This window comes from Chelonoidis abingdonii, chromosome 8 (assembly GCF_003597395.2).
Source record: "Chelonoidis abingdonii isolate Lonesome George chromosome 8, CheloAbing_2.0, whole genome shotgun sequence".
NCBI lineage: Eukaryota > Metazoa > Chordata > Testudines > Testudinidae > Chelonoidis > Chelonoidis abingdonii.
In genome coordinates, this window is record NC_133776.1 from 57779731 (window position 1) to 57796633 (window position 16903).

A 16903-nucleotide genomic window follows, 5' to 3' on the forward strand; every position below is an offset into this window, starting at 1 on the left:
TTAACCAAACCAGACTGCAGGGGGCTGGCACAGCCCATCACACTGTCAATGGATGCTAGCATACCCTGGCTGAGAAACACGCATACCCCATCACACACACCCTCAGCCATCCACATAGGCAGCTCTTTAGTGGTGGCTACAATTTTGGGGTGACTCCAGCCAAGCTGCTCCCTTCCGTTGCAGGTCTGCCCATTTAAGGGGGCCTTTGCCTTACACTGCCAGGAGCAGCAGCAGCAGAGGCCATGAACCTTTGCAGTTCTGGCATGGCACAGCAACCCCCATGGCCTAGGACAACTCTGGAGAGGAGGAGACCTCCTTTAGAGGCACTCTTTCCCCTGCAGCAATGGCCATCAGAGGCCGAAGGCTTTAATGGGTGTAACACTGGCCCAGATTCCTCTCTCCCATAGATACATACCCTTCATTCCACCTGGAACTGGAGGGGTCTGTGATCACTGGTCCAGCAAAGGATTTCTAGTCGAAGCAAATTGCACGATATCAGAGCCTAAAGCTCAACTGAAGTGATTCTGCCCAGTGAAGGGGCCGAGTGCTGTGCATACAGCGGCAATGTAAAAGGGCTGGGCAGGACAGGGAAGGCAGGGGACCCCAATGCTGCACTGGCAAAAGCACTGCTGCACGACTACTTAGTCCCTCCAGCCTGTCAGCAGTAAGGCCTATGAGATTGTTTCTGCCATCCTGCTGCTGAGATCAGTGGGACGACCTGTTTACATCAAGACAGTGCATTTCAGACACCGCCCCGGGCTGGGGGAGGGTGTAGCCGCACTGCCCTAGGGAGCGCTCTGGGAGCACCCCTATATCACTGTGGTTTGGGACATCTATTACAGCATTTAATGGGGCGCCTGCCTCACACTGGGTTCTAAGGGGTTAATAGAGCCCTAGGGAGGCTGCGTAAGAGGCAGCCAAATAGAGAAGGGCTGAGAGGAGTAGTCAGTCAGGGCCTGGCAGGCCCATATAAGAGCTGCAGGGGAGAGCACCCTCATTAGCTGCCTGGAGTTTGAGAAGGAAATATCAGGCCCCTAGCAGGCAGCAGGAGTGCCAGCACTCTGGACAGAGCAGTGCTGCTAGCAGTGACCGAGGGAGCAGGGAGCTAAAGGCTGCTCCTGGTTGGCTGCAGGGACTTGCAGGCTGAGGCCGAGGCAAGAACAAAAAGGGTGCTGGGGGGCCATTGAGAGGTGGCCCAGAGAAATGATCTGAGAAGTTGGAGTGGATGTAGCAAGTGGCGGTCATCTACAGGGTCCCTGTGCCAGGACTTGGAGTAGTGGGAGGGTCCAGGTCCCCCTATCTCACCCTGCCAGGGAGGAAGTGGCCAGACAATTGGCTGCTGTTGCCACTGAGGGAAATGGCTGGGCAGCAGACTGCAGTTCCCCTGGAATGGGGGAGAACAGAGCATGACAGGGCCAGAGGGCTGTGTCACAAAGAGGATGCCATGGTCCTTGGAGCGACATGGGTGCTGCAGCAGAGGAGATGGCAGTGAGACACCACCACGAGAAGGCACACTGGCTGGCAGAGCTAATTCCCTGGACAGCCAGCAGGAGGCACTAGTGTGGTGAGTCTCACCCCATCACACAGCCCTTTTCAGGGTGAAGCTCAAGGTGAACAAGGCCAGAATCAAGCCCTGCCTGAGGAACATGTAGCTAAGGGCCATATGTTTAAAGGTGTTTAGGTGTCTAAAGTGGAAATAGGCACCTGGTGGGATATTCAAAAGTGCCTAAAGCACTCGAAGGAGACCACTAAGTGTCTGCCTCTTTAGGTGCCAAAAATGCCTTTAAAAATCTGGCCCTTATTAGCATGATAAGTGTCACACTTAACTCCACATCACCTCAGACCTGTGAGCTCCTCCCACACAACCTACTCTTGATAGTGTACATGCAGGGTGTTGGGAGCCTCAGGCCATGTCTACTCTACAGTGGTGTAGTTACGGCACTGCAGCTGTGCTGTTGTAGCAGCGTAGCGTAGATGCTTCCTGCATCGATGGAAGGGGTTTTTCTATTGATGTAGTCAATACATCTCTCCAAGAGGCAGTAGTTAAGTCAACAGAAGAAACCTTCCATTGACCTTGTTGTGTATACATTGGGGTGTTAGGCCAACCTAACTACGGTGCTCAGGGCACAAAATTTTTCACGGCTCTGAGCAAAGTAGTTGGGTCAATCTAATTTTTAAGTGTAGACCAGGCCTCAACTCTTTTCTTCACTGTTACCCTGAGGTAAAAAACACACCTTGGTTAACTAATGCATGTGAGCCATCCTGAGGGAAAAAGCCCAGTAAAGACCATGCCCTTTAGTTGTACCATGAGGTAAAATAGGCAAGATCAACCCCAGACAAAAGTATAGGTATAGGGCTCAGTGAGTTATCTCATGCTAAAACTGAAAGGCTTGGTTTTCACTGTGTTTTCCCTTAGGCTAGCTCCCACCATTAGTTACCCGGAGGTAAAAAAAATACTAGAGCTGGTTGGGAATCTTCCAACAAAAACTGATTAATGCTGATTAATCAAAACAAAACTTTTGGCAGGAAAAGGTCAGTTTCAACAAATTTTTCTGCTCTCAAAAGGGTTTGGGTTGTTTTTTTTGGGAGGCGGGGGAAGGTTTTGGAATTGTTAAACAGTTTGTGACATGTTCAAAATGGAAAATTCCAGTTTTCCTGTTCAAAATGCATGTTTGTTTCAAAATTTAAGGTAATTATAGTAAAAAAAATAGTTTTTAATTTAAAAATGTCAAAAATCGAAATGAAACATTTCTAAATTATTAAACCAAAATATTTTGACTGAGCCAAACCAACTTTTAACAGATTTTCAATTCACAACATTTTTCAAGACTTCTATTTTTTATACTGATTTGGGATGGAAAATTATTCTGATATCTTGACATTTTTGCAGGGCAGAAAAACCCTGTCTGGGGTTGAACTTGCCTGGTTTACTCCACAGTAAAACTACTATGCCTGGTCTTCACTGTGTTTTTTTTACCATAGGACAGCTCAAACACCTTAGTTACCCTGAGGTAAAATAAACCTTTTGGAGCAGTGAAGACTAGGCCTCAGAGCCGCTCAGTGCAGAGGACTATGGATTGTTCAAGACCACAATCTGCCTCTACCAGTGGTGGTGGTGCTGGACCATCATGGAAAGACTTGCAGAATTAAGGCCTATATATTAAACATGGGAAATTTGGACAGTTTTATAAACATTAAAGGGCAGTTAACGTTGTGCCTCTGCTCGGATTCCTTTTCTCAGCAAAGCCAGACAGACTGTCAGAGTCTCAGGCTCCTGAGAAGATTTGTGAGGCATTCCTGTTTCCAACTCAAGAGATGCTATAGCGTTGAAGAATTGGGAAGTCCACGCTTCTCATGACATACCATTTATTTCCAGACTCGGTGGTTCTTGAAATCTTACAAAAAGTGGAAACACAGACCAATTGCTAAGGAGGAGTACAAAGGAATAGCACAAGCATGGAGAGAAAATCAGAAAGACTTAGGCACAAAGTGAGTTACACCTCCAAGGGACATGAAAGGCAATGGGGAGAGGTTCATTAAATACATTAGGAGCAAGACAAAGATGAAGGAAAAATGTAAGTTCTCTACTTAGCGGGAAAGGAGAGCTAATAACTGATGACTTCAAGAAAGTAGAGGTGTTTAATGCCTATTCTGCTTCAGTCTTCCCAAAAAGATTAATGGCAACCAAATTCTCAGCATAATTAATATTAATGACAAGGGGGAAGGAATGTAAGCCCAAATAGGGAGAGAACAGGTTACAGAATATTTAGATTAATTAGATGTATTAAAGCCAGCAGGATCTGATGAAATTCATCCTAGGGTACTGAAGGAGCTAACTGAAACCATTTTGGAACCATTAGCAATTATCTTTGAAAACTCATGGAGGACGGGTGAGGTCACAGAGGACTGAAGAAGGGCCAACATAGTACCTATAATTTCAATACATGGAAAGATACTAGAACAAATTATTAAACAATCCATTTGGAAGCACCCAGAGGATAATAGTTATAAGGAATAGCCAGAATGGATTTGTCAAAAACAAATCATGCCAAACCAACCTCATTTCCTTCTTTGACAGTATTACTGACCAGATGGATGGATGGAAGGAGGAAACATAATATATCTTGATTTTAATAAGGCTTTTGACACAGTCCTACATGACATTCTCATAAGTAAACAAGGGAAATGTGGTCTAGATTAAATTACTATAAAGTGGGTGCACAACTGGCTGAAAGACTGTACTCAAAGAGCAGTTATCAATGGTTTGCTGTTAAATTGGGAGGACATATTCAGTGGGATCCCACAGGGGTCAGTTCTTGATCCAGTACAATTCAACATTTTCATCAATGACTTGGATAATGGAGTAGACAGTAACCTTATAAAATCTGCAGAGGATACCAAGATGGGAGGGGGTTGCAAGCACTTTGGAGGACAGAATTAGAATTCAAAACAACCTTGACAAATTGGAGAAATGGTCTGAATTTCGACAAAATGAAATAAAATAAAGATAAGTGGCAAACTACTACACTTAGTAAGGAAAAATCTAATGCACAATTACAACATGGTAAACTAATCGGCCAGGTGGTTAGTACTGCCGAGAAAGCTCTGTGTTGGTTATTGTGGATCACAAATAAAAAATGACTTAATGTGATGCAGTCACAAAAAAGGCTAATATTCTGGGGTGTGTTAACAGGAGTGTTGCATGGGAGGTAATTGTCACATTCTACTTGGCACTGGTGAGATTGCAGATGGAGTACTATGTCCAGTTGTGGGCCTCACACCTTAGCAAAGATGAGGACAAACTAGAGAGAGTCCAGAGGAGAGCATCAAAATTATAAAAGCTTCAGAAAACCTGACCTATAAGGAAAGGTTAAATCACAGATCAGCAACCTTTGGCATGCCGCTTGCCAGGGTAAGCACCCTGGTGGGCCGAGCCCATTTGTTTACCTACCGTGTCCACAGGTTTGGCCGATTGCGGCTCCCACAGGCCGCAGTTCGCTGTCCCAGGCCAATGGGGGCGGTGGGAAGCGGTGCAGGCTGAGGGATGTGCTGGCCGCTGCTTCCCGCCGCCCCCATTGGCCTGGAGTGGCAAACTGTGGCCAGTGGGAGCTGCAATCGGCTGAATCTGCGGACACGGTAGGTAAAAAAGAAACCAGCCCAGCCCACCAGGGTGCTAACTCTGGCAAGTCACATGGCAAACGTTGCCGATCCCTGGGTTAAATAAACAGGCCATGTTTAGTCTTGAGAAAAGAAGACTATGGGGGGAACTGATAACAATCTTCAAGCATATGAAGGGCTGTTACAAAGAGGATTGTGATCAACTGTTCTCTATACCCAATTAAGGCAGGACCAGAAGTAATGGGCTTAATCTGCTGCAAGTGAGATTTAGGTTAGATACCAGGAAAAACTTTCTAACTATTCAAGTGGTTATGCTCTGGAACATGCTTCCAAGGGAGGTTGTGGAATTCTCATCACTGGAGGTTTTTAAGAAATCCTGGGCTACACTAGCGGGGGGTTGGAACTAAGATATGCAACTTTAGCTACGCTAGTCACGTAGCTGAAGTCGAAATATCTTAGTTCGACTTACCTGGCTGTCCTCACAGCGGCAAGTCAACCGCTGCGGCTCCTCCATCGACTTTGCTTACTCCTCCTGCTGAGGTGGAGTATGGGCATCGATTTGGGGATTGATTTATTGTGTCTAGATGAGATGCAATAAATCAGTCCCCGATACACCGAACACTATCTGCTGATCCGGCAGGTTGTATAGACGTACCCTTGGTCTGCGTTTACGCGATCCTGCCTCAGCACAGTGGGCTGGATTTGATGACTTCTCAGGGTCCTTTCCAGCCCTACATTTCTATGATTCTATTACAGAGTGGAACATACAATGATCACTGGTCCATGGAGCAGCAGAACTATTCTGACTCAGGCCTAGGACTTAGCATAGTGAGTCACAGACCTCAGGCCAGTATAATATTTTTGCCTTATAATTCATACCATGAGAGCAGGTAGGGGAGTGGGAAGGTGATAAGAAGACAGATGAGTGAGAAGATTCCTTGGGCTGATGTCAGCAGAGCACTCTGCTTAGAGCAATGGGTGTGATTATAAAGGACAATCAATTATAGCAGAGTCACCAAAGATATTTCCCAAACTAGCTGTGTTTGATTCAATACATATTTCAGACAGAAAGCTCAGTTATTCTGGACACTTTCTGCTGATTTTCAGTGCTCCGCATGCAGAAGGAGGGCCAAATACACTGCAGGTAGACAGAGACAAGTACCACAAAGTTTGCTCCTTACAAAATACCTCTTCAAAAGTTGTAAATCTCTTCCTTCCATCACACAGGCAAGAATTGTATGTTTGTAATGGTAAACTGACAGTAACAATTCCCTGGTTTGTGCTGAGCTCAACAAACAGGTCGGCCAAGGCCACATTCTACTCTGTAACGCTGGTGTAAAACCAGAGTGACTCTGCTGGAGTCAGCTCAGGATTTACACTCGTTTCCAACAGCAGAATCTTGTGCTTTTAAGATACCTCCCTTCTGTCTTCCAATGCCTTAAAAACTGTACCAGCAGATGTGACCACAGAGGGAATTTTATAGTTACAGGGTATTATAAAACAATCAGTACTGCTCCAGTGACACTCCTGGGCCTGCACACAGCCCTGGGAGAAGTGAAGGCCTCGTATTAATGCACAAGGCTGAGCTAAAAATGGCTGTCACAACCAGAAGACTTTCAGGGCTGATGTGGCAGCAAAAGGAGGCCTCCAATGAGGCCCCCATCAAGCCCCAGAATTGCTAAGTAGACCTCTGTACTGCTAAAGGCTACTAACCCAGCAGCAATGGACAGGGGCATGCTCCTGTGTAGATGAACTATGAGATTGCCCATGCTGCCCATTAGAGTTGCCAGTTTTGGTAGGATGTATTCCTGGAGGTTCTGTCACATGACAATCTTTAATTAAAGATTAATCTTTAATTCCTGGAGACTCCAGGACAATCATGAAGCATTGGCAACCCTAGCTGCCATGCTCCTGGATGCCACCCCATAGGATCCCCCTTTCTGCACCTTCACGACAGCACAGTCATAGAATCATAGAATATCAGGGTTGGAAGAGACCTCAGGAGGCCATCTAGTCCAACCCCCTGCTCAAAGCAGGACCAACACCAACTAAATCATCCCAGCCAGGGCTTTGTCAAGCTGTGCCTTAAAAACCTCTAAGGATGGAGACTACACCACCTCCCTATGTAACCCATTCCAGTGCTTCACCACCCTCTAGTGAAACAGTGTTTCCTAACATCCAATCTAGACCTCCCCCACTGCAACTTGAGACCATTGCTCCTTGTTCTGTCATCTGCCACCACTGAGAACAGCCGAGCTCCATCCTCTTTGGAACCCCCCATTCAGGTAGTTGACAGCTGCTATCAAATCCCCCCTCACTTTTCTGCAGACTAAATAATCCCAGTTCCTTCAGCCTCTCCTTGTAAGTCAGTCCCATGGCTCTGTGGAATAAAGTTTGCCCAATGGCATTTGCTGGTATGGCCATATCTCTCATTCATACTGAGTTTAGGCCACCAGATTTATCTCACTTATACTGGTTGAAGTGAGCCCTGATCCAAAGCGATCCCTATTTCTGTCTGTGACCCAGCCCTCAGATCAGTCCTCCTGCCCCATTCAACAGCAACCTGTGACTCGAGAAGTGCTCGAGAATTGCTACAGAATGAAAGAAAACCTCCCCAAGGCGGAAATGCCAGCTAGTTCTAGATTCCAAAGCCAGGAAGGACCATTGTGATAATCTAGTCTGACCTCTTATATAACACAGACCAGAGACCTGCCCTACAATAATTCCTAGAGCAGATCTTTTAGAAAAACATCCAGTCTTGAATTAAAACTTGCCAGTGATGGAGAATCCACTATGACCCTTGGTAAGTTGTTCAATGGTGAATTACTGTCACTGTTAAAAATGTACAACTTATTTCCAGTCTGAAATTGTCTAGCTTCAGCTTCCAGTCACTGGATCTCATTATACCTTTGTTTGCTAGACTGAAGATCACATTATTAAATATTTGTTCCCGCTGTAGATACTTATAGGCTATAATCACCCCTTAATAGTCTCTTTGTTAAGCCAAATAGATAGACCTCAGGAGCTCAATCACTACAAGGCAGGTTTTCTAATCCCTTAATCATTCTTGTGGCTCTTCTCTGACCCCTCTCCAATTTATCATCGTCCTTCTTGACTTGTGGACACCAGAGCTGGACACAGTGTACCAGCAGCAGTCACTCCAGTGTCAAATATAGAGGTAAAATAACCACTCTGCTCTGGCTTGCAATTCTCCTGTTTATGCAGCCCAGGATCCTATTAGCCCATTTGGCCACAACTTTGCACTGAGACTCATGGTCAGCTGACTATCCACCCCCCACAAATATAAATCTCGGCTAAAGCAGGGTATGAAACTAGCAATTGCACCCTCTAGAGGCTGAAATGGAAGCAGGCCAAAGGCACCCAGAATAGTTCAAGATCTTCATTCATGTCTCATCACCAGCAGCTGCTTGTTCTAATAGTTAGGGACCCACACAACATGTGGGGAACCAGACAGACTAAGGCCTCAGTTCTGGAAACACTTATGCACAGGCCTAACCTTTTACTCATGAAAATAGCCCCTAGGAGTCATGGAGGCTGCTCAGATGAGTCAAGCTCTGCCCATGCTTCAGTGTTTGCAGGATCAGGGCCTGGCTGGCTGTTCGAGGGAAACAGTTAAACTGACTCTGCAATTTCTCTGACAAAGGCATGGAGCAACCAAAGTGTGATAAAGAGAGATAAATACGGGGTTCCCCCTCCAATCTCCTACAGTTCTGGGGCACCGAGGCATCATCTGTAACAACAGCAGGTAAAAAAAGTGCAGAGAGCAATGTGATTTTTAGGCTCATGGTGTCCTTTTAACAACAATCCCATCCCTCCTCATCTCACTCCTAGCTATTCTGGGGTTTCCCCTTTAACACACACATGCCACATCATAAAGAGGAAACTGCAAGACACACAAAAACTTGAGTCATTTATAACTTTCAGGCCACCTCTAAGATCCAGAACTGATGCAAACACTTTGGCACCAGCTGGTAATGGGTTCCAGCTGGAGCTTCAAGTCTGCTGCGGTACAGTGAACGGGGAGACCCAAGGAGACAGGGACTCCCATTGGTGCCAGGGATACCAACAGAGCTGGGGCAGCTGGAGAAGCAGCAGCCCTGGGTGCAGTATCCGAATGGTGCTGTTTCTGCTGACGCTGCCTTTTCCCTCTGCTAGGGTGAATCACAGAAGGAGAGAGAAGGACAAAAACTAGCAGCTTGAGAATCATAGACTCATAGAATCATAGAATATTAGGGTTGGAAGAGATCTCAGGAAGTCATCTAGTCCAATCCCCTGCTCAAAGCAGGATCTATTCCCAACTAAATCATCCCAGCCAGGGCTTTGTTAAGCCAGGCCTTAAAATCCTCTAAGGATGGAGACTACACTACCTCCCTAGGTAATCCATACCAGTGCTTCACCAGTGAAATAGTGTTTCCTAATATCCAACCCAGACCTCCCCCACTGCAACTTGAGACCATTGTTCTTTTTTCTGTCATCTGCCACCACTGAGAACAGTCAAGCTCTATCCTCTATGCAGCCCCCTGTTCAGGTAGTTGAAGGCTGCTACCAAATCCCTCCCCACTCTTCTCTTCTGCAGACTAAATAACCTCAGTTCCCTCAGCCTCTCCTTGCAAGTCATGTTCCCCAGTCCCCTAATCAATTTCATTGCCCTCCACTATACTCTCTCCAATATGTCCACATCCCTTTTGCAGTGAGGGGACCAAAACTGGATGTAATACTCCAAGTGTGGCCTCACCTGTGCAGAAAAGAGGGGAATAATCACTTTCCTCAATCAGCTGGCAATGCTCCTACTAATACAGCCCAATGTGCCTTTGGCCTTCTCGGCAACAAGGGCACTGTTGACTCATATCCAGCTTCTCATCCACTGTAATCCCCAGGTCCTTTTCTGCAGAACTGCTGCTTAGCCAGTCCATCCCCAGCCTGTAGCGGCACATGTGATTCTTCCTTCCTAAGGGCTTGGCTACACTTGCAAGTTGCAGCGCTGGTGAGGGGGTTACAGCGCTGCAACTTACTCGGTGTCCACACTTACAAAGCTCAGCCAGCGCTGCAACTCCCTGGCTGCAGCGCTGGCTGTACTCCTGGTCTGCTACGGGTGTAGCGAATCCAGCTCTGGTGATGCAGCGCTGCTCATCAGGTGTGGACACTCACCAGTGCTGTTATTGGCCTCCAGGGTATTAAGAGGTATCCCAGAATTCCTGTCTACAACAAACTGGAAGGTACTCCGCGAGCTACCAAACACAGCTGCTCTTTGCTCCAGCGAGCGAGCCGAGCCGAGGCTTTGGAATGTTCAAGCTGTTTGCTTGAGGAGACAAACAGCACGGGCGGGGGGGAGGGGAAGGGAGTCCGTCGGAGAGCTGCTTATCTGGTCTGAAGCTTTTTACATTTAAGAGTGATTGAGGATGGGTGGGGGAAATGGCCAGATTTGCAAGGCAGGGAGCTCACAGTGTCTGCTCCAAAAATCCGCTCTCTCTGTCTCCCCGACGCTCCCTGTCACACTCCACCCCACCCCCTCTTTGAACTTGCAAGGAGGGAGCTGTCACAGTGCCTGCTCCAAAAATCCGCTCTCTCTGTCTCCCTGACGCTTCCTGTCACACTCCACCACCAACCCCTCTTTTGAAAAGCACGTTGCAGGCCACTTGAACGCTGGGATAGCTGCCCACAATGCACCTCCCAACAGCGCTGCAAATGCTGCAAATGGGGCCATACTGCAGCGCTGGTAAAGTGTCAGTGTGGCCACACTGCAGCGCTGTTCCTACACACCTGTACGACCACAGCTGTAACTCCCAGCGCTGCACATTTCCAAGTCCTACACTTAGGGTACCCATACCCTAAGTGTAGGACTCTGTACTTGTCCTTGTTGAACCTCATCAGATTTCTTTTAGCCCAATCTTCCAATTTGCCTAGGTCACTCTGGACCCTATCCCTACCCTCCAGTGTATCTACCTCTCCCCACAGCTTAGTGTCATCTGCGAACTTGCTGAGGGCGCAATTCATCCTGTCATCCAGATAATTAATAAAGATGTTGAACAAAACCAGAACCAAGACCGACCCCTGCGACACTCCACTTGATACTGGCTGCCAACTAGACATAGAGCCATTGATCACTACCCATTGAGCCCGACAATCTAGCCAGCTTCCTATCCACCTTATAGTCCATTCATCCAATCCAGGGATTGGCAATCTTCGGCACGTGGCTTGCCACGGTAAGCACCTGACAGCCAGGCCCTTTGTTTACCTGCCGTGTTCGCAGGTTCAGCTGATTGCACCTCACGCTGGCTGCAGTTCGCCGCTACAAGCCAATGGGAGTGGCAGGAAGCGATGGCCAGCACATCCTGCAGCCCGCACCACTTCCCGCAGCACCCATTGGCCTGAGATGGCAAACCGCAGCCAGTGGAAGCCGCACTCGGCCAAACCTGTGGATGTGGCAGGTAAACAAATCGACCCACCTGCCAGGGTGCTTACCCTAGTGAGCTGCATGCCAAAGGTTGCCGATCCCTGATCCAATCCATACTTTTTAAACTTGCTGGCAAGAATACTGTGGGAGACCGTATCAAAAGCTTTGCTAAAGTCAAGATATATCAAGTCCACTGCTTTCCTCATATCCACAGAGCCAGTTATCTCATCATAGAAGGCAATCGGATTGGTCAGGCATTATTTGCCTTTGGTGAATCCATGCTGACTGTTCCTGATCACCTTCTTCTCCTCCAAGTGCTTCAAAATGGATTCCTTGATTCCATCTTCTTCGCACAGCCAGGAAACGAGGCCCTGATGGTGGACATGTCCTGTGCTGAGCTGATGCTGCACTTCTTTCAGCCAACAGGGCCAAGGGCAAGTGAGGTCATTTTTAAACCATCATTGCCTTTGCGCTTAAAGCAGGCTGGAATATAGGGACCCTCACTTACATGAAGGGGGTTTGCTGTGGTAGAGAAAGATGTTAGTGTCCTAAACCAGCAGTGCAGAGTAGCAAATGCTCAGCCCGATCCTGCCAGGAGCTGAGCACCTTCTGGGAGACTGATCTCACTGCTAGTTGAGGTTGCTTAGCACTTAGCAGCTTACAGGACTGGACCCTCTGCATCACAAAGCCCCAGTTATACCTACTTCCTCTCCTAGGTGGTTGTAAAGAGTTAAGTATGACCACAAACTGCCTCAGCCTGCAGGGATGATGCCTCCTCCTCTCAGTTATCCATGACCTCTTTACCTCTAGCTTGGCTACAGCAATGGGCTTAGCCTGGCTTTACCCACCAAAGCCCCCCAGAAAGTCAGCTTGGGCACAATGCAACCCTTCTCCTTTTGAATGAGGCAGGCAGCTTGACTGATTCCACTCTTTTGGCCTGGCTGCCAAGGAGACTCCCAAATGAAAGTCTAAGGGCTGGCCACCAGTTTCAAGGTCCTAAATGGCTGTGGCCCCTAAAAGACTGACTCTCCATCTCCTAGGTGCTGTCCAACCTTTGTTCATCCAGGATGCAGGATCTAAGCATCCAGGGGTCAAGGTGATGGGTTTCAGAAGCAGGGACTTCTCAGTAGTGAGCCCAAGAATTTACTCCCAGCAGGAATTTGTCTTAACTTGAACTTTGGCCACTTTTTGATAGAGTTTCGTCTCTTTATCCTGGCTTTCAAATTCAAGCCTCAGCTGACTGGCCAAGTCACTCCCTTTTCTACAGGCCAGATTCACTCCAGGGGGTGAACTGACATCCCAGAATTTACAGCCCCAGAGTCCAAAGACACCTAAATTTCCCCCACTGTTAAAAAGACCCGGCTGCTTAGAACACAAGGATCATCAGGAGTTTCAGGAACAGGGGGATGTTTTATTTAAAAAGATAATATAAAGATCAGGATTTAAGGGGAATGTTGGCTGTGGTTTAGTCTCTTGCAGTACTCTTGCATGTTGCTTTGATGATCCTAGTGAGTTTCAGTGCTCTAAAGAGGTCTGACCAGCAGCAGTGTGAATGGGGCATTGCTGTGCTATTGACAACGGGTGATAGAATCATACCACTGATAACCATGTGAAAACGACAGAGGGACAGAGCCGACACTGAGTGGGGGACAGAGCAATCTACTGAAGCGAGATGAAACTGCCTAACTTCCTACTGTATTTTCCACTGCATGCATCTGATGAAGTGGGCTGTAGCCCACGAAAGCTTATGCTGAAATAAATGTGTTAGTCTCTAAGGTGCCACAGGTACTCCTGTTCTTTTTGCGGATACAGACTAACACGCCTGCTACTTTGAAACCTGCCTAAGGACAGTGACATCTTGTACCGAGAGAGTGTTACATTCTTAGGGGTCAGCACAACCATAGTCCTGCAAATCCATCTGCTAATATCAACCCCTTGCTAGCATGGGTTCCTACTGACTTCAGTAGGACTCTAGGCAGGCATAACAGCCTGAGCCAGCACACATATTAGCAGTCAGGGCCACAGCCAGCAATACAAGAACAAGATTCTTCTGCATCTCTCAGTGCAGGTAGTGGGGCTTCTATTTCAAAGCCTCTGAGATTGGTTCCAGGATTTCAAAATCATTGCAGCTTGTCTATTAAAATGCAGAGCTCAGGCTGGCAGTGCTGATGGTCATAAGAGCCTCATACAATTGTTTCATTTTTAACCACATTTATTCAGTTTTAAATCAGTTTCTGGGAACAACCTGGCCCTTGACTGATCCGCAAAATTTTGTGATGCATCCCAGTGATCAGCTCTCCCTGGCAGGGGCAGATTAGCAGCATCCAGCCAAGGTGTGAGCCCCAAGACAAGCAGAGAAATTAGCCCAATATTCCCTTCAGTTCTGTGGCAGAATTTTAGCCCCTCCAGCACATCACTGCCCTGCTCACCCTTAGAGCCTAAAACTCAGCGGGTGCTCCCAATTCCTCCTGAATCCTGTTGCCTCCTGAGCGTCTTTTCCTTTCCTCCTCCTGAGATCTTGCTGCCCTCTAGTGGTCTTTGGATGTGATGACAGCTCTAAAACTACCCACCTCCCCAATTCTGCAGCTTTCAGTTATTTCAACGTAAGTCTCAGTGTCCATTATACTGATATTTTATTTCTTAGGCTTTGTCTATACTGGAACCTGAACAAAAACACCTCTCTAAACGTCAAAAGTTTTGTTGATGAAAAATGCTGGTATGAACTCCGCTTTGTCAACAGGAACTCTCTCCTGCCGACAAAGCTATCGCTGCTCATTGGGGGGTAGAAGTTTTTTTGTCAGTGGGAGAGCTCTCTCCTGCCGACAAACAGTGGCTACACTGCACGCCTTTTAGTGGCACAGCTTTAGTGGCACAGCTGTGTCACTAAAAGGTGTGTAGTGTAGACAGCCTCACTCTGCATGCTATAATCCAAACATTTATGCAGAAAGCATTCAAAGGATTTGCAAGGGCATGTAAGCAAAGTCTCAGTGCAGCACCAGAAACATGCACGAATTATCAGATAAGCATCTGCATTTATTTAGTTTACACCACATCCTTTTTGGCACCTGGGATGCTAGGCACCACCATCCCAGCATCTGCTCTCAAGCCAAACACACTTGCTGTAACACCAGGCCCCGTATTTGCAGCCAAAACCATCTAACATGACCCACAACCCACCTGAGCAAGTCAGCGTAGGTTGGTACTAGTAACAGCAGCTTGAATATGTGCAAGTCAGCATAGGTGGTACTAGTAACAGCAGCATCTATGCAACAGACAGCACTAAACATGACAAGGGGTTCGTCATGTAGGTCTACTGGCCACAGGCAATGGGCGGCAGGGGAAGACAGTCCTGAGCTCTTAGCTGTCTGAGGAGCTGCTGCAGCTCAGACTCTTCTCCCTACCTGTGCTCATGCAGGAGAATTTTGCCAAGTGTCTGTTGGAAGTGCCAATCCGCCAACCTACAGCAAGTGGGAGGAGGGATATTGGAAGTGCCAATCTGCCAACCTACAGCAAGACTCACCAAAACACACAGGAAATTCTCCTTTAATGGGCTCAAAATGAGCACAAAGTGAGGTTCTCCCTCTAGGTAAGTGAGAGTTGGTGAGTTTCCATCTCCTCATCTGGGGAAAGTCAAACCTTTTTTTTGGCTCCTTTTCCTGTTTAGGGCCCCAGGGCCCCACACAAGGCATTATGTGGCCCCTTAAACCGAAGTTAGGTGGAAGAGATGCCCAAACCATGCAGCAGAGCCACAGCATTATGTTGTTCCACCTCTCTCCCCCACAGCCCTCTCAGTATCAATACTTCCCACTCCAGTCCAGTGTTATTGACATTAAATTCATTTTATTTTCTGCTGTCCTGAATTGGTAAATGTTTGCTGTGTTACTCCCAGAGTGTCCTCACAGCCTGTCTCTTTTGGCAAAGGAGTGCTATGCTCTCAATAACAGCTCAGCTGAGCGCAACAGCTGGGATTGGGGGTGGGGGGAAGAGATTGTTTTAACTTTTCAGCCCATCTCCTGATCTTTGCAGTACTTTGGGATATGAGGTTGATTTAACTCTCCTCCCCAGCCCAGTCTTTGCAGTTGGGGAGAGGGGGCAGGGAATAGAAAGATTTAACTCTTTCCCCCCCTGCCTAGCTCTGATCTTTGTAGGGGGGAGGGGCGGGGGATTGTCTTGCTTTAGCCCTTTCTTCCTCCCCACGCTGGTCTCTGCAATGGGGAGAAGGGTGAGAGTAGAGGTCGGGGAGCCACACACTGACCTGGATCGCAGCCTCCAGCCTCAGTCCTGGCTTCTTGTCAGCCCACTCACTCATCGCTCAAAGTCGCAGTCTAACCCAAACGCATGCTGGGCTTTCTAACCTCTGTACAGCAGCTCCTAATGCAACACAGAGGGCATGGCTCGGAGTGGCGGATGGGAGCGGGGGGGGGGGGGATCTCAGGCCTGTGGAAATGGGGAGAAGGACGGTCCCGAGGAGATGATGGATCTCAGACCTGGGGGAGGTGGTAGAGAGGTCTCAGGCCCAGAGGACGGGGGTTCTGGGTGGATGGAGGATGTCACAGATCTGGGGTCCTGGGGGCCACGGACCTGAGAACAGGGGTCCCGGGGGATGGAGGGTGTCCCAGGCCCGGAGGATGGAGCTCCAGGTGGGGGCGGGGAAGGGAGGCTCAAGCCAGGCGCCCCCGATGGTCGCTACTCGGGATCGGCGGCTGTATCTCGCTGGAGCGGAGTGGAAGCGGCAGGCCCCGGCCGTGGTTGCTGTGGAAACCGGGACGCCGAGGGCCCGGAGTTGCCATGGAAAAAGAACGCGGGCCCGGGGTTGCCGTAGGGACCAAAGGACGCGGCGCGGCGCGGCGCGGGCTGTCTCCTGGAGACTCGGGACCGGGCCGAGCGGGGGCGGGGGAGAAGAAGTATATCAGGGGATCTCAGCGTTTGGCACGCGGCTGGCCAGGGTAAGCACCCTGGCAGGCGGGGCAGGTTTGTTTACCTGCCACTTCCGCAGGTTCGGCCAATCGCAGCTCCCACTGGCGGCCAGCACTGCCCGCAGCCCCCATTGGCCTGGAGCAGCGAACCGCGGCCAGTGGGAGCAGCGATCGGCCAAACCTGCGGACGCAGCACAAATGGGCCGGCCCGCCAAGGTGCTTAGCTTGGCGAGCCACGTGCCAAAGGTTGCCAATCCCTGCCCTACACAGCAATTAAACGGCCCCTTAACCTAAGCCCCTCAAGGCCAAACTGGCCCCGCCCAGCCTTGGGTGTCTAATTACCGCGTAGAAATACCCTAAAATAGGCCAGAGCTGCTCCTTTATCACATTCACTCTCCACATATTTGTCAGAAATCCAAGAGGATCCCTATAAACTTGAGTAGGTGGGATCCTA

General features: G+C 48.5%; 1 protein-coding gene across 1 annotated transcript in view; it reads right to left on the reverse strand.

Moving 5' to 3' along the window:
- Positions 1–16224, reverse strand: part of CROCC2 (ciliary rootlet coiled-coil, rootletin family member 2) — a 139631-nt gene extending 123407 nt beyond the window's left edge. The window contains exon 1 of the mRNA XM_075068652.1: positions 15789–16224. Coding sequence (XP_074924753.1) covers positions 15789–15842 — 54 coding nt within the window. The 5' untranslated portion in view covers positions 15843–16224. The remainder of the gene's footprint in view (positions 1–15788) is intronic.
- Positions 16225–16903: the final 679 nt, after the last annotated feature.